At 49.9% G+C, this 20,563-nt stretch overlaps 1 protein-coding gene across 2 annotated transcripts in view; it reads left to right on the forward strand.

Annotated features, from left to right (window-relative positions):
• Window positions 1-703: 703 nt before the first annotated feature.
• The window catches only part of SLC6A4 (solute carrier family 6 member 4), a 46,684-nt gene continuing 26,824 nt past the window's right edge, over window positions 704-20,563 (forward strand). The window contains exons 1-4 of one of the 2 annotated variants that reach the window (XM_010342090.3): window positions 704-1,117; window positions 15,730-16,183; window positions 19,459-19,593; window positions 20,040-20,259. In XM_010342090.3, the coding sequence (XP_010340392.1) occupies window positions 15,841-16,183; window positions 19,459-19,593; window positions 20,040-20,259 (698 nt within the window). In that variant the 5' untranslated portion in view covers window positions 704-1,117; window positions 15,730-15,840. The remainder of the gene's footprint in view (window positions 1,118-15,729; window positions 16,184-19,458; window positions 19,594-20,039; window positions 20,260-20,563) is intronic. The other variant, XM_074388422.1, reaches the window with a different exon arrangement.

Below are 20,563 nucleotides of genomic sequence, written 5' to 3' on the forward strand. Positions count from 1 at the left end.
TTGAGAAAAGTATCAAAACAAACATGCACGTGATTCAAAACAGTAGGCTCCTCTTGGGCCCTTTCAGATAATTCAAACTGTCACTCAGGCTGGAGTGCCACGGCTCACTGCAGCCTCGACCTCCCGGTCTCAGCTGCTCCTCCCACCTCAGCCTCCTGAGTAGTAGCTGGGACTACAGGGCGGGCAATCACACCCGGCTAACTAAAAAAAAAAAAAAAAAAAAAAAAAAAAAAAAAAAAAAAAAAAAAAAATTCTAGAGATGGGATCTTGCTGTGTTGCCCAGGCTGGTCTTGAACTCCTGGGCGCAAGCGATCCTCTCACCTCAGCCTCCCAAAGCACCGTGCTCTGTTTTGACGCTGCTTTGAACTGTAGCTGGTTAAAAAATGAGAACCAGTTCTTCATTCCTTCATTCTGCAAGTCTTTATTGTGAGGCTCTGGGGACGGAGAGGAATTAGACAAGGGCCTCTACGCCGAGCTCACATCCCAGCGGGGCAGTCAGAGAAGCCCGTGGGTACCACGTGTTGTTACGTCCCAGGAAGAAAGAGCAGGTTTCGGGATGGGGGCGATGGGGAGGTGTCGGGGGTCAAGAGAGATGGCTGGGAGGAAGCGCCACAAGCAGAATCCTACAAGCGGTCCAGGAGCGGTGCGGGCAGGGGAGGCGCATACCCGCCCCTTTTTACAGCCTCCCCCTTCCCTCAAAGTTAAAGAGCAGGAAAGTCAGGATTCCTCACTGGCCCTGCCCTGCCGAATGCTCCGCGCTCCGCTCCTCCCTGCGAGCTTGTGTGTATCGGGGGTCCCTCCCCTCCCCGCGCTGGGATCTGGCGCGCACCCCGCCCCGCGGCGCGGCCCCTCCCGGGCGAGCGCACCCCCATCCAGCGGGAGCGCCGAGCCGCGGCCGCGGGGAAGCATTAAGTTTATTCGCCTCAAAGTGACGCAAAAATTCTTCAAGAGCTCTTTGGCGGCGGCTATCTAGAGATCGGACCATGTGAGGGGCCGCGGGTACAAATACGGCCGCGCCGGCGCCCCTCCGCACAGCCAGCGCCTCCCGGTGCCTCGAGGGCGCGAGGCCCGACCACCTCCCCAGCCCGGGACCAGCCTCCGCCCGGCAGTCCGGCAGGTGGGTCCGCTTTTCCTCTCCGCCTCGAACCCACGCTTCTTCCAGAACTTCTTCCTTGTCTTGGGAAGGGGAGAGAGAGCAGCTGCATCCCACTCCCACCGCCCCGCAAGGATGCGAGGACGGGCACGCGTCCCAGCGGTGGGCGCCGGATCCTGCCCCTGCGCCCTCCCCGCTCAGCAAGAGCCAAAGCTGAAGCAGACGGGCCAGGGTGGGGCGGGGGACAAGGAGCGTGGAGGGGACGAGGAGCGTGGAGTGCACGAGGGGGCCTTGTGGGCGGGTGTGGGGGGTCCTTTGCCTGTTTTTACAGGGGCTTTGCAACCTCTTGAGGACCCGTGAAAAACCCCTTAAACAGGATCTTGAGCAAAATGCTGTCCTCCTCTTTGGGAAGAGTTGCTTTCGTTTCAACCCATGGTTTATGTTTGATCTTTACTTTGCTGTCATAGCGTGCTGTTGGCTTTATGCAAAGGGAGAGTTCTGGTTGACACAAATGCCCAGATAGCTAGAGAAATCAATGAGTGGCGCTTAAGTGGGCAGAGTCTCCGTGGCTTGGGTGGTTTCACTGTCAGAGCAGAGGCGTGCTCAGGCACCTCACGGGCCATTCGGAATTTATGTGAAACTCCAACTCCAGCGCCTGTGCTACGTGGTGGAATGATATAATCATCATTTGGTTGAAAATTGTGTACATTCAGATTTATTTTTGAACAAAAAAAAAAAATTGCTCTCTGGAGCTCAAGACTGGATTTGGGTCTTGGGCTAAGGAGCAAATTTTCTTTTGAACTGGGGCTTTTCCATGTTGAATTGTTCCTTTTCCATTTGGGACTCTAAAGAATTTCAAGAGGGGTGGAATTTCTTAATCTGACATTACAAAGGCTTTGTGTATTTATTTTTACGATCAATTTTGTCCAGAAAAGTGAACCAGGTCAATGGATTATTTATGAGCCTGCTAGCTAACTCTCATCATAGGAAGATGAGATCAAATATTTAATGTGTTTTGCCTTCAGTGACATAGGAAAACTGTCTTAAGAAGGCGACATTGGGACTTGTGTTTAATGAAACAGAGAACTGTGGGCAGCGTCAGTGCTGGGTTTTTAGGAGCATAGGGAGCACACAGCTTTGACTCTGTCCCGTGACTTGCTTCTGTGTGAAGCCATTGAGACCCTAAGGTTTGGGTTTTCCTGCCACACACTCTGGGGTGGCGGTGACCTTTCCAGCATGGATGAGAGGCAGGTTCTTACTAGGTTTGTGCAAACTGAGCAAGCCATTTGGGGCATGGGTTTTTCTCTTTCTTTCTTTTTCCCACTGTAGAACAGATTGAAACTGTTTCACAATTAATCAAAAGTCCTCTCAACACTCTGGTGATCCATCTAAGACCTTTCAGAGATGTAACCACCAGCACAGATAATCAAATCCATTTGTTTCCAGTCTCGTTGTTTAAGAAATATATATACTAGGAGTGGGGTAGAGGGAATAATGTTGAAGTTTTAATGGAATCCGAAAGACCTCAGAAATTCCTCTTGGGGGATGTGTAGAGTCGTCTGAGCATTTTGATGAAACTTGGAGAGGCATGTTGAAGAGTGTCGCAAATGGGTGAGGCGCCTGAGGAATGGGGATGCTTGGCTGGAGGGGGGCGTAGGAGCCTGGGGCAGGTTTGCTTCCCAGACACGCTGGATGTCCCCTGCCAAGGAGAAACACAGGTAACTCCAGAAATTAAGCCAATATGTGGCAGGGCCTTCTCCTTCCTACTTGTGAATGAGTGGTATGATTGGAGAGAACATAGAAGCCAGGGCTTCCTGAAGAAGCTTAATTTTAATTTGGCTTCATGAATCAACAGGATATGGTCATGACTTGACTTTTTCTAAAGATGTCCAGACAGCCAGAGCAAAAATTATACAGTCATTTTTGGTTGTTGTTGAGAAGGTAACTCAATACCTTAGTTATTCCCAGTAACATGTCAGCTCCTCACGGTCGTCAGCTCTAAATGAGGGGCTGTGGGGAGGCCTGCCTAACATGATGTCCGTGTCCCCTCCAACTCACCCTGTAACCGTGTCCGTGTCCCCTCCAACTCACCCTGTAACCGTGACCCTAACCTCTCCGCTTTAAGAAAGCAGGAGTTGAAATGATGGTGCAAAAATGCCTGAGAGCCGGTACTCTCTACCCAGATATCACCTTCAAAGCAGGGTCTCCTGGGGGTCCCCTCAGGTTTTACTCTAAGGCAGAGGCTTTGCACAGTCTGGGGGCTTTGCACACATGTAAATTAAGCCTGCAGATTAGCAACCAACAGGGCCCAATAACCCCACTCCCCAGCTGCCCAAATGCCCTTTGCAAGATGCCCTGGGTGTTGTGTGGTAGAAATGGCCCCCAGGCAGCCCAAATTTGGGCTGCACCGATTTCCCCGTCCAGTCCCTGGGCTACTGACAGCCGCCTCTACTCCCCTGAGGTTTGTGGTGTTCCACGGCGCAGATCTGGGCATGGAGCGAAACATCTCATAAAAGCGCCTGTTTCTCCACACTTGGGACAAGGGAGGCAGACTTCCCTGCTCTTACAGGGGCTTCGTTTCTGGCCTTACCTGGGCAAATGACATTCCAAGGAAGGAAAACTGCCATCTTTCTAGGAGGGACCCAGGTGGAAAACAGATGAAGCTAACCTGTCACAGAAACCTGGCATCAATGATCTTCCCTGAGCAGAGAGGCAAATTGCTCTTATCTAGGGCGGCTCCACCGTCGGCCAACACAGCCCCCGAATTTCCAGGTGGAGCTCACCGTGCTGACTTTGGTCTACATCAGAAATGTTGGTCTGTGGCACCGTCTCTGCAGGAGCTGTTTCCTACAGCCTGACTTTTGGTCGCTCTGGGTGACTGGGAAGATGAATGCTCGTTTATTGAATGTCAACAACGCGCTTTTAAATGAGAGCGAGTGTTTTCCCAGCCCTGTGTCTAATGAGGTGACAAAATGAGTAGTGATAAAGCAGGTGTAAGGCAGTCTGACTGCCTTATTATTATTTCCTCTTTCCTTTGGCCCCCATGGAAGCTGGCAGCAGCTCCCTGCTTCCATCCCAACCCTGAAGCAAGGGGATTTGTTAATGGGATTTAAGCCCCAGGCTCTTTAGCACCCAGGACTGGATGGACCTCCATTAACCCCAGAAGCCCTGGACTGCAAAAGGAGAGACGCACCCCAGTAATGTGAGACACAGAGGCCATGTCCCAGGCCTTCAGGCACTGGGACATAGTGGGTCTCCTGGGATGGTGAGGTCCAGTCCTTCAGGTCATTTTGAGGTAGGGAGGGTAGAGGTGACAGGAGGGGTTGTGACCAGGCCAGGTGGTGGTCTGGGCAAGTGCTTCTCAGCCAAGTTGGGGACACGGCAAGCCTCTCGTGGGCTTCGGGAGAGCCCAGAGCCCCAGGCTGGGTGAGCAGCCGTGGGAGGCCGGGAGGGGCAAGCGCGTGGGCCTTTGCTGTCTTGGGTTTCGGTGTGATCTTTCTGTGTGTATCCCGGGGAAAAAGAGCATTTCATTTCCATTGTCACTGAACTGTCGAATAAAATAAGCTGATTTGTTTTCTCTAAGGGAGTTTTTAATTCTAACTAAAGGGCCAAGAATTAGAGAGAGGGAGACCCGGAAGGACCAGGGAGGGGTCCTCAGCTCTGTGCATGGCTAGCTTGAGCTCACTCATGGGTCATGAGGACAAAGCCAGGCCTAGAATGTGAGTCTCTTGTACTTTTGCTCTCTTCTCCTCTCTCCCTAATGGTGGGCACATTGTCTTTTTTTTTTTTTTTTTTTTTTTTTTTTTTTTTTTTTGAGATGGAGTCTAGCTCTGTTGCCCAGGCAGGAGGGTATGCAGTGGCACGATCTTGGCTCACTGCAACCTCCACCTCCCGGGTTCAAGCATTTCTCTTGCCTCAGCCTCCCAGCTGGGATTACAGGGATGCACCACCGCGTGCAGCTAATTTTTGTATTTTTAGTAGAGATGGGATTGCCCTGTGTTGGCCAGGCTGGTCTCAAACTTCTGACCTCATGATCCACCTGCCTCAGCCTCCCAAAGTGCTGGGATTACAGGCTCGAGCCACCGTGGCTGGCCAGCATGTCATTTTTTTTTTTTTTTTTTTTTGAGACTGAGTTTCACTCTTGTTACCCTGGCTGGAGTGCAATGGCGCGATCTCGGCTCACCGCAACCTCTGCCTCCTGGGTTCAAGCAATTCTCCTGCCTCAGCCTCCTGAGTAGCTGGGATTACAGGCACGCGCCACCATGCCCAGCTAATTTTTAGTACTTTTAGTAGAGATGGGCTTTCACCATGTTGACCAGGATGGTCTCGATCTCTTGACCTCGTGATCCACCTGCCTCGGCCTCCCAAAGTGCTGGGATTACAGGCTTGAGCCACTGCGCCCGGCCTAGCATGTCATCTTTAAAAGGAAAATCCAGTTAGCTGGACCTTTCCTTTGTTTCAGATGCGAGGAGCTGGGCCCCAGGAACAGGGAGGGAGGAGCCTGCAGGGGAGAGGGAGAGAGGCTCTTCTGGCCAGCAGGGAGCTTTGGCTGACTGGAAGTTTCCCAGCTCTGGCTGAGGGCTAGAATTACTTTTTCTTTTGAAAAATTTCAACTGAAAAATCAGAGATATGGTCCATTTTCACCAGTTAACATTTTGCCAATTTGTGTACAAAGCCACCCTAATTATGCATTTATCTAATTTTGCACATGCAGTATATATATAATTGGATATATTATGTATAACATATAAGATCATTAATATAATTATCCCATACATATATATTGATATATATATATAGTTGAACCTTTGAGAGTTTGCAGACTTCTGGATGGATACTTCTTCCTTAAATACTTCAACATACATTTCCAACAAACAAGGACCTTCTTGTACATAACCGCAGCCCCATTTTCACCCTGGTGAAGCTGAACATGGATACAATACCATTATCGCATCTACAGCTCATATTCCAATTTCCCCCGCTGTCTCAAGGATGTCCTTTTTAGCTTACAGGGTTACCTTGTGAGACTGTAAACGCCTCAAGTCAGAAAGTTTTTCTTGCTCTCATCTCCGTGCATATCTGAGAACTAGATTGGTGCAATGATGTATAAGGATGAACTGATTTTTCACGGATGTCCCCAGCTGTGTGACTCATGGTAAAGCACATCTCAGAAATTTTTTTTTTTTTTTTGAGACGGAGTTTCGCTCTTGTTACCCAGGCTGGAGTGCAATGGCGCGATCTCGGCTCACCGCAACCTCCGCCTCCTGGGTTCAGGCAATTCTCCTGCCTCAGCCTCCTGAGTAGCTGGGATTACAGGCACGCGCCACCATGCCCAGCTAATTTTTTGTATTTTTAGTAGAGACGGGGTTTCACCACGTTGACCAGGATGGTCTCGATCTCTCAACCTCGTGATCCACCCGCCTCGGCCTCCCAAAGTGCTGGGATTACAGGCTTGAGCCACCGCGCCCGGCAGAAATTTTTAACCTAAGAGTATAGGCACCTTTGATCAGCAACACCCAAACTGCAAACACCTTGCGGCTTAAGAGGGGTCTGCACGTGGTGGCCTCTGCACCTCCCTCTCCACCTGGATGCTCCCCCTCCTCCAGCAGCCTCACCTCAGCTGACCTAGCCTCTCCTTCTCCCCCTCCATGCGCCAGCCAGAGAAATGGCCAGTTCCCCCTCTCCTTTGTCTTCTCCACTCCCATTTTATCTTGTCGTTCCACTTTAGACCCTTTCTCCCCACTTCCCTCCTCCACCTTGCCCAGCTGCCACAGGTAAATCCACCCCTACTCCATAGCACCCTGTCCCTGGGGCTGTTTGCTGTTTTTCCCATTCTCTCTGTCTTGGGTCCCTCTGTGGGCCCAATCATGTCTGCTTTACACAAAGGTAATCTCAGTAATATACGTGTATAAAGGAAAAAGAAAAGCTGTGTTTGGACATGTTCCCATGTGTTTTATCTTGATTTCTATTTATTGCACAATTTGCATTTATTGCAACAGTAAAGGAGTGTTTAGAAGATGTAAGTGACTCCTAATCCTGCTGAATCTCACACATCACCTGCTTTGAGTTTCTCAAGTCTCTTTCCCAGACTCGTCCAGATTTAGATACACTACGGTAACAAAGTAAAAGCAGTTTTGTTTTCTGCAAAAAGTGGTAAGTTGTGAAATTAAGTGTCACAAGCAATCCATGTCATCAACTTCTACAGAACTTGGGCCTGGCACAGTGGCTCACGCTTGTAATCCCAGCACTTTGGGAGGCTGAGGCAGAAAGATTTCTGGAGTCCAGGAGTTCGAGACCAGCCTGGGCAACATAGCGAGACCTCGTCTCTACTATATATTTTAAAATTGAACAACAAACAAGCAAAACTAAAGACCTTAAAAGTGCCTAAAAAACACCTCCGTGGAATCTGTACAAGAATCACCCTGTTCCTTGTTCTTCTTCTTCTTCTTTTTTTTTTTTTTTTTTTTTTTTTTGTGACGGAGTTTCACTCTTGTTACCCAGGCCGGAGTGCAATGGCGCGATCTCGGCTCACCGCAACCTCCGCTTCCTGGGTTCAGGCAATTCTCCTGCCTCAGCCTCCTGAGTAGCTGGGATTACAGGCATGTGCCACCATGCCCAGCTAATGTTTTGTATTTTTAGTAGAGACGGGGTTTCACCATGTTGACCGGGATGGTCTCGATCTCTTGACCTCGTGATCCACCCACCTCGGCCTCCCAAAGTGCTGGGATTACAGGCTTTAGCCACCGCGCCCGGCGCTCTTCTTCTTTTTTTTTTTTTAATATTTACTTCATTTTTTTTTAGTGCCATTTTTATTTTAAAGTTGAGGGGTGTATGTGCAGGTTTATTACAGGTATATTGTGGGACACTGAGGTTTGGTCTTCTATCGATTCCATCACCCAGATAGTGAACATAGAGCCCAATAGGAAGTTTTCAGCCCTCCCCTGTCCTCCTTTGGAATCTTCACTGTTTATTGTTCCTATCTTTATGTCTGCTCCCACTTGTGTTTTCTTTCCTTAAATTTAGTTTTCCTTAAGAACCAAAAAGAAGAGTAAAATAAAGAACTTCAGATCAGTCTCGTTGTGAGCCCCCTCCCCACCCCCACGCTGTCGGATAGCACTTAACACTGTGTGCTACAGTTTTCATTTCAGAAGTTTTCGTTTACCACATTTATTTCTGTGGGTAGGAAATATATGCTAAGTTCCAAACCACCAGCTCACAGATGAACATTGGAGCCCAGGCCGCTGATGGGCGTGCCTGCCGGTAATTGTCTCAAAGTCTGAAAGCCCAACCTGGGCTCTGTAATCCTCGGCACGTCAGTCTCTTACAGTCCATAGTCCATGAAAATGATTGTTAAGGCAGCCCTCCTGCTCTGCCCCCAAGATGCACAGCTCATCTTCGTGATGGGTGTGTCAGGGAGGGGCAGGGCCCTTTAGAATAGAACCCTGATCCCATTTGACTTAACTCCAGGGAGGAGAGAAAGAGCAGGACCTGACATGGGGCTCGTATCTGTTGGCACCCTTGCTCACCCAGGAGAGCTGAAACCAGCCCTGCGTGCTCACAGCTGTACAGGGCATGCTCCAGTCTGCAAGTAATTTTTTTTTTTTTCTCTTTTTTCTTTTCTGAGACAGAGTCTCGCTCTGTGGCCGAGGCTGGAGCACAATGGTGTGCTATTGGCTCACCACAACCTCTGCCTCCCAGGTTCAAGCGATTCTCTTGCCCCAGCCTCCCAAATAGCTGGGATTACAGGCGCATGCCCCCACATCCAGCTAATTTTTGTATTTTTAGTAGAGATGGGGTTTCACCATGTTGGTCAGGCTGGTCTCGAACTCGTGATCCTCCTGCCTCAGCCTCCCAAAGTGCTGGGATTACAGGTGTGAGCCACCACGCCTGGCCCAGTCTGCAAGTATCTGGACACAGGGACATGTAGCCATGGCCCTGCTTCCAGGGGCACATGAAGCAAATGTACATAAAAGGATAACTAATGATGCCTGGTAATCAATGGTGAGTGACAAATGAGAATTGAGTAGAAAGAGTGAATCTTGGGCTGGGGTGGTAAGAGGAGGTGGATAGAAGCTTATGCCAGGCCGTGGTGGATGCAGGATGATTAGGGGAAGGGAAGGTATGGGGCGGGGTTGCACATGGCACTGTCGGTGCCTGCTGGCCCCTGAGTAACCTGTGATGGCTTGTTGAAAATGCAGATCCCTGAGCACACACGTGGATCTCTTCAATTAGAATCTCTGGGAGAGCTGCCCACATGTCTGTTTCCCAGGTGACCCCAAGCCACTGATTGAGAGGACCAACCATGACCTGGGGAGGCCTGTGCTGGGAGCCACAGATCACTTAGGTCCTGAGTCTTGTGGGCCTCAGTTTCCCTGACTAGAATGTGAAGTAGAAAGGCAGAATGGGCTGCGAGGTGTGGTGGTGCTAGTGACGTCAACTCACTGTCATTTATTGATGCTTTCCCTGTGCTAGACGCTGAGTTAAGCATTTGTCATACTTTAATTCCCACGACAGCCTTCAGGAAGGAGCGATTTTAACACTCTGCTTTTACACAAAGGGAAGCTAAGAGAGGTTAAGTGACCTACTCAAAGTCACACAGCCAGTCAGCTGTGGATGGGGGATTCCAGTGCAGATCTGAGGCAGAAAGGAGAGCTATGAGTTGTGAACACAGGACCTGTTGAAGGATGACTCTGGAAGGAAGTTAGTCCGGGCTTGGCTGTTTATGTTCACTGGGGGAGGGCTGTTCATGTCTGTCTATGCCAAATTCATTTCCTTCTAGTAAAGTCAAAATAAATGATCTTAAGTCCATCACAAGGGGCAAATCATCTAGATTTTATACTCTGTGTAGAGAGAAGCCCAGGGCTATCCTCTCCCAGGCAGGGAAAGTTCTGGACAGAGATTCTTTTCCTTTCTCATGGTAACTGGCCCAAATGGCCCTGAGGATTTTATCCTACTTAATTCTTCTCCAAAAACTTAAACCAGGCCGGGTGCAGTGGATCATGCCTGTAATCCCAGCACTTTGGGAGGCCGAGGCAGGAGGATCACTTGTAGGCCAGGAGCTCAAGACCAGCCTGGGCAACATGGTGAAACCCCATCTCTGCCAAAAATGCAAAAAATTAGCTGCGTGTGGTGGCACACGCCTGTAATTTCAGCTACTTGGAAGGTTGAGGTGGGAGGATCCCTTGAGCCCGGGAGGCTGAGGCACCAGAGAGCTCTGATCGTGCCACTGCATTCCAGCCTGGATGACAGAGAAAGACCCTGCCTCTTTAAAAAAGAAACAACAAAAAAAAACAACTAAATTGTCTGACTCTCATATAAGGAATTCTTTGGATAAGGAGATGGCTGTGATAGTGGAGGTCATTTCTACCCTTTTTGTCCAAAAAACAAGCAGATTTTCTCTACCCGCTTCATTTCTACCATGAAATCTCTTTACTTCATTGGAAAGGCAAGCCAGGAGTGCCTATGGCTTCTAACCTGTACCCCCATGACCCTGCACACACTGAGAACACAGCAGTGCCTTCAGCAGATGTAAATGTGAGCTCCCATTTCACACTGTGGAGCCTGCAAGGAAGGATCAGCCAGCAGCCAAGGTCCTGTGACAGAAACTGTGCAATAGCAGCAAAAGAAGACTTAAAGCCCGGGGGCAGCTGTGGTGCAAAACTTGCGAGCCATCTCAACACGCCGCGGCAAGCCAGCGGCAGCCTCGGTTACTGCGACTCCAGAAGCATCGTGTATTTCCTAGCAGCAGTTGGTCTTCCTTTTCAGACTTTGGGCTCGGCCTGTGGACTCCACGCAGGCAGGACTGTGCTCACCTTGTTTCTTTCTTCTTTCCTTTTTTGAGACAGAGTCTTACTCCGTAGACCAGGCTGGAGTGCAGTTCCGCTCACTGCAACCTCTGCCTCCCGGGTTCAGGCGATTCTCCTGCGTCACCCTTCTGAGTAGCTGGGATGACAGACAGGCAGCACCACGCCCAGCTAATCTTTGTATGTATTTATTTATTTTGAGACAGAGTTTCCCCCTTGTCGCCCAGGCTGGAGTGCAGCGGCTCAATCTTGGCTCACTGCAACCTCCGTCTCCTGGGTCCAAGCAATTCTCCTGCCTCAGCCTCCCGAGTAGCTGGGATTTCAGGCACCACACCCAGCTAATTTTTGCATTTTTCGTAGAGATGATGTTTCACCATGTTGGCCAGGCTGGTCTCAAACTCCTAACCTCAGGTGATCTGCCTGCCTCAGCTTCCCAAAGTGCTGGGATTACAGGCGTGAGTCACCTGGCCTGGCCTGCCTTGTTTTGGAGGAGACTAGCTTGTGTGGCCCAACAGCATGTCTTTGCTGAAGGAGCGTTCTCCGTGGAGAGGGCCAGATTCCATGTTTACTGCTTTGGGTGGCACCAGCGTTCAGTAATTCCCCTCACCCCTGGTAGATGCCTTGGGAACTTTAGCCTTCTTCTGAATAGAGCCTACGAACTGCCAGTTGGCTATATGACCTGTAATTAATTCTATCTCTGCGTTAAACCCACAATCCATTTGTTTTTGTTTGTTTTGAAAAAGAAAATTGAGTTTCCTGAGTAATGAACTCACTTTGATCTTGACGCACGAAATCAAAGTTCACCATGTCTTTCTGCTTAGAATGCACTGATGGACATCAAGTAGATGAAGAGTCACAGCTATTGCCAAAGGGCTGGGTCTTTGTGACTAATCATCATTAATTACATGCTTGGTCAGGTATGGGTTGCTCCTGGCCATAGAGACAGAGGGTGTGGAGAGAGGATTGGCAATTTGATTAGGAGAAATTTAAATAGAAACAGCCCTTTTTCACTTGGGGTCAGGGATTAGGGGAATGGAGTGAATTAGCTCGGGGAGAGTGAAGAGAAAGTCAACCACGCCCATCGGCTGGTCAACCGCACCCCTCATGTGCAGAGACCTGGGGGGGATGAGCTGTCATCCCACAGCAGAGATGGGGTCCATGGCACCACCCTCAGCCTGTCACCGGCTCAGCCTGGAACAACAGCACACATCCGAGGTACAAAGGAAGGTTTCCTTCAGGGGCTTTTTCTGGCCATGGGGAAACTCAAAGGCTGCCTGGAGAAAGTCACAGCTGTAATATTGACCACCTTTGCAATTTTTCCACCCAGCAGGATGAAAATATCTTTTAAAGAAGAAAGCTTAGAAGAGGGCATTCTCAGAAACCAGCCTTCTTAACAACTCACACTTTTCTCTTCTTCGGCCAGCTTGTTTTCAGCCATTGTTATGTCCAAGTCTCGGTAGAAAAAGCCAGCCAGGGCTCTGCAGAATCAGAAAGATGGGGAGAGAGTTTGGGGCTCCACAGGCAGGAGCTTGAAGGCAGAAAGGGTCCCAGGCACTTGGCGTCTGGTCCTGGCAGTCCCGGTTAGTCCGCAGGAGGAGTTTTCCTCTACCTGACAGAGGCAGAGGAGTGGGTTAAGGGAAGGAGATGTGCGTCTCCTGTCCTTTGGTAGCTTCAGTGGCTGTAACTTTCTGTTTGCACCCCAGATTCTATTATGAGGGGTGGGGGCTCAGTAGGAGAACCCCAGAAAGCACAGCTGGACAGTGGGAGACAGTCTCTGGGGAGAGGCAGCCGGGTCATGAGTTGCCTGAGGGATACTCTGGGTTTTCTCGCACTGGGGCCATTTCTGCCTGTTGATATAAAATTTATAAATTAAAAAAATTGAAAAGCACTAGGGGATATTTCCAGAAACAAGACCTCTGTAATGGCCCAGAACACAAATAGAAACAGTGTATTGCTCTTCCAGGAGCTGCTCGCCATAGTTGCCAGGAATTCAAGATTGGATGCCTTTGGGGCTGAACCCCTGAGGACCCCGGAGATCACACATTGCACCCCAAAAATCTACCTAACCGCACACATTTTCCACCCTCTCTGCAGGATGCCTCGAGGGAGAAAGTAAATGAAATCCAGAACAAATCACTGGGTTCCTGAGGCAGGAGGGTAACTGCTCACTGCTGTAGCTAAGTGTTTCTTCTCCCCAGAGTATTGCTTCGGAGGTGGACGGTTTCCCTGCTGCAGACCCTCTGGGCGTGGGCAGAGAGGCCAGGGAAAGGTTAGGTGATGCAACTGGAGCTTCTATTTAAATGAGAGGAAAGTGGCAGTACTGAAAATAGAAGAGGTTCTTGCAGAAAATTGTGGAGTCAGGCTGGGCTCGGTGGCTCATACGTGTAATCCCAGCACTTTGGGAGGCTGAGGCAGGTGGATCACATGAGGTCAAGAGTTCAAGACCAGCCTGGCCAACACAGTGAAACCCCGTCTCTACTGAAAATATAAAAATTAGCTGGGTGTGGTGGAGCACGCCTGTAGTTCCAGCTACTCAGAGGCTGAGGCACGAGAATCACTTGAATTCGGAAGGCGGAGGTTGCAGTGAGCCAAAATTGTGCCACCGTCCTCCAGGCTGGGAGACAGAGCAAGACTCTGTCACCAAAAAAAAAAATTGTGGGGACAGTGGGAGGAAGAGCAGCTCTGTGAGTTCGTCGCCCTCTGGCCACACATGGAAAAGCGCTTCATCCCTGCCATTTGGCCTTCAAGTTCGCCAACATTTAATGTAAAATACATGTCATTGATAGAGGCCAGAGGGAAGTACAGAGGCCTTCTTAAATACCACCACCAGAGACCACCAAGTTCAAGTTTAATTTAGCTGAATATTTAAATATGTTGACATCTTATCATGTAATAAAATAATAATAATATCTCTGGCCTGGTAAATGGTTACTATGGTGGATGAGAGGATGTGTGGTTATTTTAAAGGTCTATCAAGCCTAGTATGAGGGCCCAAGGCAGGGGGAAGCGCAGGGATGCCAAGGCCGGACAGTAGCATAAATGGTGAGCAGGATGAGGTTCTGGAGCTCGCTCTTGTGAGAAATGCACATCTTCCTGAGTGGTGTCTGCACCTCTGAGCCTGGGGTGGGTGGCATGGGGCCCAAACAGTGGGGGACAGCCCACGACATCTACCTCCCCTTATACACAAACCCCATAGCTACGCGGAGCTGATGTCTCTCTTGTCGCTGTAGATATTTTTGGCAACAATCAATATCTTTAAAATTTTTATTTTCCACTTTACAGAAAAAAAATGCAGCAAACACAAAACCCTAGTGACTGACAGTCCCTGGTGTTCATGTCTAATCCTGCTCATATTTAGAGATGCAGTCGTCAGCATGAAGCTACTATTTTGTGTCCTGATTTTTCACATACCATGTTTTCGTCTTCTTCACATGTGTAGATAGTTCAGTTGCAGTCACTGAAAACCCTAAATAGGTAGTAGACATCCTTGTGCCATTTCGATTAGCCAGTTCCTAGCCATCCTCTTAACTGTTGGATCTGGAAGGTTAGCCCCAGATCAGTGCAGTTATAAATAGTCCATCCCTGGCTATCTTTTCCTAGAAGGATCTGGTGTCATCTCAGCTAGGCAGAAACATATTTCAACTCCAAAACCGTTTCAAGAGTTTGAAAAGCTCAGGCCCAGAAGAAACAAAGTGAACAGTTAACAGTCTTCTCTGCTTACAACTTTATAACAGGCCATAGGTTTAAAGTCCAAAAGGGCTCAAATTTCTACCCCACGTTTGACGACTCAGACCTCAATCCAGAGCTGGGTTGACTTTCCTGCGCCCAGGCCACAGCGGTGAAATGAAGGCGCAGCAGCCCCGGCCGGGCCCTCCTGATGGAGGTTCGTGGGGACGGCGACACCCGCCACCCCGGCATCCGTAACCTGCATGCTCTTCTCCCTGAGTCTCCTGGAGGCAAGGCAACCTTGCTCGCCCACCGTTGCAGAATAACAAGGGTCTCAGCCACGGGAGTTGCTGGCAAGTGGCAAGAACGAATGGTGAGCAGCAGTGCCGTTAAGGCCTGGTCAGATTTGCGGATGCATAATGGGAATGCAGAAAGGTCACGTGTAGACAGACTGGACACAGTCAGAGGCACCTCAAATCTGCCCCAGCCTTCCCAGGTGCTAAAGGATGGGTGACAAGAGTCTATAGCTAAGGAGCTGGGGTGCCCCACAAAGGGTGGCCTTTTTGCCTTTGTCCTTTGCGTTTTTCCCTTTAAAATCGTATCTGTCCTTCTGTAGGTAAGCAAGAAAAAAAAGAAAAAGAAGATGAAATAAAATCATATCTGTAGTTGACATAAAATGTAACTTTGGGTGTGCAGCTTAAATGATGGCGAGGACTCTCCTGCCTACTGAAGGGCAGAAACGCCTTTGCTTGTCATTGTTTCTCCAACATGGAATCCAAGACAAATTGGGGGCTCTGTGACGCTTTGGAACCTCTCATGTTCTTCAGAGCTGCTAGAAAACCACAGGGTGAGATTTCAGTGGCTCCCAGGGAAGCGAGTGCTTTGCTCTCCGGTGCGGCCTCTGTAAAACCTGGGTGACTTGCTATCTATTTTTGTTGGTGGTCTTGTTTCCTTTTCAGATTACCTGATTGTAATTTGATGCCCTGTATAGGTTGAGAAATTTAGTTGATTTCATGGACTCTCATGTCGCAAATAGGACGTTTCACATTTAACAGGTGCATTTGGAATCCCCTTAACTATTGTAGTTTAAGATGTGCAATGAGTTAATACCAAAGACTAGTAAAATGGCTAATCGTATTCTCCTTCCTCTGTGTGTCTCTCTGACAGAGCCTCCAGTCCCGACGATAGGAAGCTCAGAGGTGATCCACATATCCGCGCACCCAGAGTTCAGGGGGATCCTTGGCAGATGGGCGTCGGTGTCATTTACTAACCAGCAGGATGGAGACCACGCCCTTAAACTCTCAGAAGCAGCTATCAGCATGTAAGGATGGAGAAGATTGTCAGGAAAACGGAGTTCTGCAGAAGGGTGTGTCCACCCCAGGGGCCAAATTGGAGCCCGGGCAAATATCTAATGGATACTCAGCGGTTCCAAGCCCTGGTGCGGGAGACGACACGAGGCACCCTATCCAGGCGGCCACCACCACCTTAGTGGCTGAGCTTCATCAAGGGGAACGGGAGACCTGGGGCAAGAAGGTGGATTTCCTCCTCTCAGTCATTGGCTATGCTGTGGACCTGGGCAACGTCTGGCGCTTCCCCTACATATGTTACCAGAATGGAGGGGGTCAGTATCAGGGGCTGCGAGTAGAGGCTGTGACCTGGGGTGGGCGGTAGGTCCTCTTGAGAGGCTAGAAGACAGAGTATGTCTTTTCAGTCTTCATTGGTGTAAGTCTGGGAACATGATGGCTTAGACTTTCAAGCTGGTTGAAAAGTCAAATCTTGGCCGGGCGCGGTGGCTCAAGCCTGTAATCCCAGCACTTTGGGAGGCCGAGGCGGGTGGATCACGAGGTCAAGAGATCGAGACCATCCTGGTCAACATGGTGAAACCCCGTCTCTACTAAAAATACAAAAAATTAGCTGGGCATGGTGGGGTGTGCCTGTAATCCCAGCTACTCAGGAGGCTGAGGCAGGAGAATTGCCTGAACCCAGGAGGCGGAGGTTGCGGTGAGCCGAGATCGTGCCATTGCACTCCAGCCTGGGCAACAAGAGCGAAACTCCGTCTCAAAAAAAAAAAAAAAAGAAAAGAAAAAAAGAAAAAGAAAAGTCAAATCTTGTTGGGCACAGTGGCTCATGCCTGTAATCCCAGCACTTTGGGAAGCTGAGGTGGGCAGATTGCCTGAGGTCAGGAGTTCAAGACCAGCCTGGCCAACATGGCAAAGCCCCATCTCTACTAAAAATATAAAAATTTGCTGGGTGTGGTGGCGGGCGCCTATAGTCCCACCTACTTGAGAGGCTGAGGCAGGAGAATCGCTTGAACCCGGGAGGTGGTCGTTGCAGTGAGCCGAGATTGCACCACCGCACTCCATCTGGGGCAACAGAGCAAGACTCTGTCTCGAAAAAAAAAAAAAAAAAAAAGAAAGAAAAGAAAAGTCAAGGCTGGGTGCCGTGGCTCATGCCTGTAATCCTAGCACTTTGGGAGACCGAGGTCAGGAGTTCAAGTGCAGCCTGGCTAACATGGTGAATCCCTGTCTCTACTAAAAATTACAAAAATCAGCTGGGCGAGGTGGCAGGCACCTGTTATCCCAGCTACTTGGGGGGTGTAGGCAGGAGAATCACTTGAACCCAGTGGGCAAAAGTTGCAGTGAGTCAAGATTCGCGTCACTGTACTCCAGCCTGGGCGACAGAGTGAGACTTTGTCTCAAAAAAACAAAAGAAAAGAAAAGTCAAATCTCCAGTAAGCCAAATGCTGAAGGCAGCATGTCTGAGGCTCTCCAGGTTGTGAAGCTGGGTGAAGCCCTCCCAAGCCTGACCTCACAGACCTCCACAGAGAGCGCAGAAGGGTAGGCTTGCGTAAGGGAAAATTTGGAGGCGGCTTCAGAGTCCCAGATGCTTTTGGACTTTTAAACCTGTGTGAGGTCAGAGAAGGGCATCAGTGTAGGTCCAGAGTCTTAAACCAGGCTGGGCAGACTCTAAAGCTGGATTAGATTCACAGCATGACATTAAAAGCCAACCTCAAACCAGGCATGGCTGTCCCTCCTATCTCCTCCTTGGAGGTCAGATTTTTGAGGCCAGAGGCTCTATCTTGCTCCTTCTACCCCTAAAGCCTCTCAAGTAGTTAATTTGTAGATCATCAAAAATGGTAGCCAGTTGTGGGCATGAAGATGGGAACCTGATGGGGAGCAGAGCAGTGGGGAAAGTGAGTGGGTTGGGGCCTCTCACTGGGACTGGTTATCAGCACAGGAAGATAACAAGAAGTGGGGGTCCAGTGAGTCAATCTTGATTTTGATGGGAGCTCTGACAACAGATTTGGGAGAGCAGCTAAAAGAGATTTGGGGATCATCCATCTGTGTCACCCTCACTTCCCCCCCGACCTAACACAGAGTGGCTTGGATTTGCTATCTTTCGTAAGCATTTCTGTCCATGCAGCTGCAAAGGTGGTACCAGGGGCCCCCGGGAAGCTCCGCGCTTCCTGCAGAGGAGCGAAAGTCATAATCACCTTAACTCCTGCTCCAGAGGGCTCACCTTTAGCCTGAGCATTATGTAAGGGGCTGGGTCACTGGTGACGTTTCTGCTACACTTATTCCCCAGCATAAAGCCGATCAAGCAAACCCTTTGGAGGAAGGCCACCACAAGAACACGTGGTTTTTATTCTCAAGCCGGATTTACCTAGTGTGATTGTAAATGATGTGGACCTTTCTGACTTGCACAGACCTCAGGTTTCTGGGTTCAGAGTATTTTACAGCAGGGAAAGTTATCAGGGAAAATCACAGCTGACCCACCCTTTTGGCATTTTTATTTTTTTTTATTATTTATTTATCTAGAGACGGAATTTTGCTCTTATTGCCCAGGCTGGAGTGCAATGGTGCGATCTCAGCTCACCGAAACCTCTGCCTCCTGAGTTCAAGTGATTCTCCTACCTCAGCCTCCTGAGTAGCTGGGACCACAGGTGCCTGCCACCATGCCCAGCTAATTTTATATTTTTGGTACAGACAAGATTTCTTCACGTTGGTCAGGCTGGTCTCGAACTCCCGACCTCAGGTGATCCACCTGCCTCAGCCTTCCAAAGCGCTGGGATTACAGGCGTGAGCCACCACTCCTAGCCCCCAACTTGGTATTCTTAAATTCAGCCTCAGCCACATGATCCAGGAGACACCAGCATCTCCAGTTAGGTAGCAGCTCTTGCTTTCTTGTTCTGTGAAAAACTACCCCGTCCAGCCACTCCTGCAAACGGGGCTTGTCAGGGAGCATTCTGGCTCAATGGAATTATAGAAGCGTAGCCAAATATCAATAATCGTGTGTCTGGAGCCATAGATAATACTGATGAACAAAGGTTCTGATTCAGTGACTCACAGATGGTGGCAGCTGTTGCTACACATTGTCACAGGTGATCTATTCCAAGGGTCCCAGGTACTGGTTCCATCAGAATCACCTACAGAGCTTGAACACAATTTTTGTGTCGTATCCACGCTTGGAGATTCGGCTTCAGGAGGTCTGAGGTAGACCCAGGTATCTAAGTGGTTATGAGGCGTGGCTACATTTGGGAAACTCAGCTCTCCTCAACTGCGTTCTTTTATAGGGAGGAAATTGGGGCTCAGAGAGGGGGAGCGGCCCAGGGTTCTCCAGGCAGTCAGAGTGGATGCCGTCCTGCCTGTCTGTTGACTCCCAAACCTGGCTTTCTTCCCAATTGCTCTCTTGGCCTCCTCTGAAACTTCGTTTTAGTCATGGTGCTCCCCCTACAACTGCTTCTGGCAAAGCACTAAGACCAGGGGAACACAGCGTAAGGCCGGTGGCTCTGGGACACTCAAATCATGCCGACTGTGATTCTCGGGGTCACAGATCGGTTGGGCTATCCTAGGACAGATGTGGGCAGGGAGTGAAATTGTCTTTCATCTGCCTCAGGGGCATTCCTCCTCCCCTACACCATCATGGCCGTCTTTGGGGGAATCCCACTCTTTTACATGGAGCTCGCACTGGGACAGTACCACCGAAACGGATGCATTTCCATATGGAGGAAAATCTGCCCGATTTTCAAAGGTAACTGAAGGGTTCTGTGGGGTGGGTGAGTGGAGCCTCCGGGGAAGCGATTTCCATCAGTGGGTGGGAGCTGGGAACCTTCTCCTGGAATCAGTCAGGCCTGAGGCATCCCCGGCTTGAGCAATAAAAGTTCTGACTGCGTAAGTGGCATGCAATTGCTAAAGAGAAACAGAATCAATGGCAATTAGAAGTAAACAAATGTAAACATTTTAAAGCATTCACAGGACATGTACACATTTTCTAAAACATGTTACCTTGCTAATACATACGAGTGACTCCCTGCAGGCCACTTTCCCCGCTGTGGCCTGGAGTCCTTGGAACGGAATGGAGGGCAGCACCGCCCTGTCCCTCTCTGCTGAGCTGTGGGCCTCTCGGGTGCCGGGTCAGCCTTCTGTTGCTGGGCCACCCTTAAGCCCGGCCTCTCTCTCCCGTCTCACCCTGCCCAGGGATTGGCTATGCCATCTGCATCATTGCCTTCTACATCGCCTCCTACTACAACACCATCATGGCCTGGGCACTCTACTACCTCATCTCCTCCTTCACGGACCAGCTGCCCTGGACCAGCTGCAAGAACTCCTGGAACACTGGCAACTGTACCAACTACTTCTCTGAGGACAACATCACCTGGACCCTCCATTCCACGTCCCCTGCTGAAGAATTTTACACGTAAGTGCATGTAAGTGAGGGGTTGGCCTGTTAGGGGCAGGCCACACCCCTGGGGTTTGGCTTCTTAGGAGGAAGGCCAGGGCCAAGCACAGATTTCTGAGAGATGAAGTTATCCGGGGGTGGGAGTAGCAGAATTTGGAGTTGGGAAACTACTTCAACTGCCCCACGGGCTGGCCCTGCTGTGCCTCCCCAAACTTTCTCAAGCGCCAAGCGAGCTTGCTCCAAAGTGCCCATGCCAGTGCCTCCCTTCACATTCCAGAATCACTCCCCGGCAGCTACCCTGCTTCCAGGCTCCCCCACTCAG

This window comes from Saimiri boliviensis, chromosome 17 (genome assembly GCF_048565385.1).
Source record: "Saimiri boliviensis isolate mSaiBol1 chromosome 17, mSaiBol1.pri, whole genome shotgun sequence".
Taxonomy (NCBI): Eukaryota; Metazoa; Chordata; class Mammalia; order Primates; family Cebidae; genus Saimiri; species Saimiri boliviensis.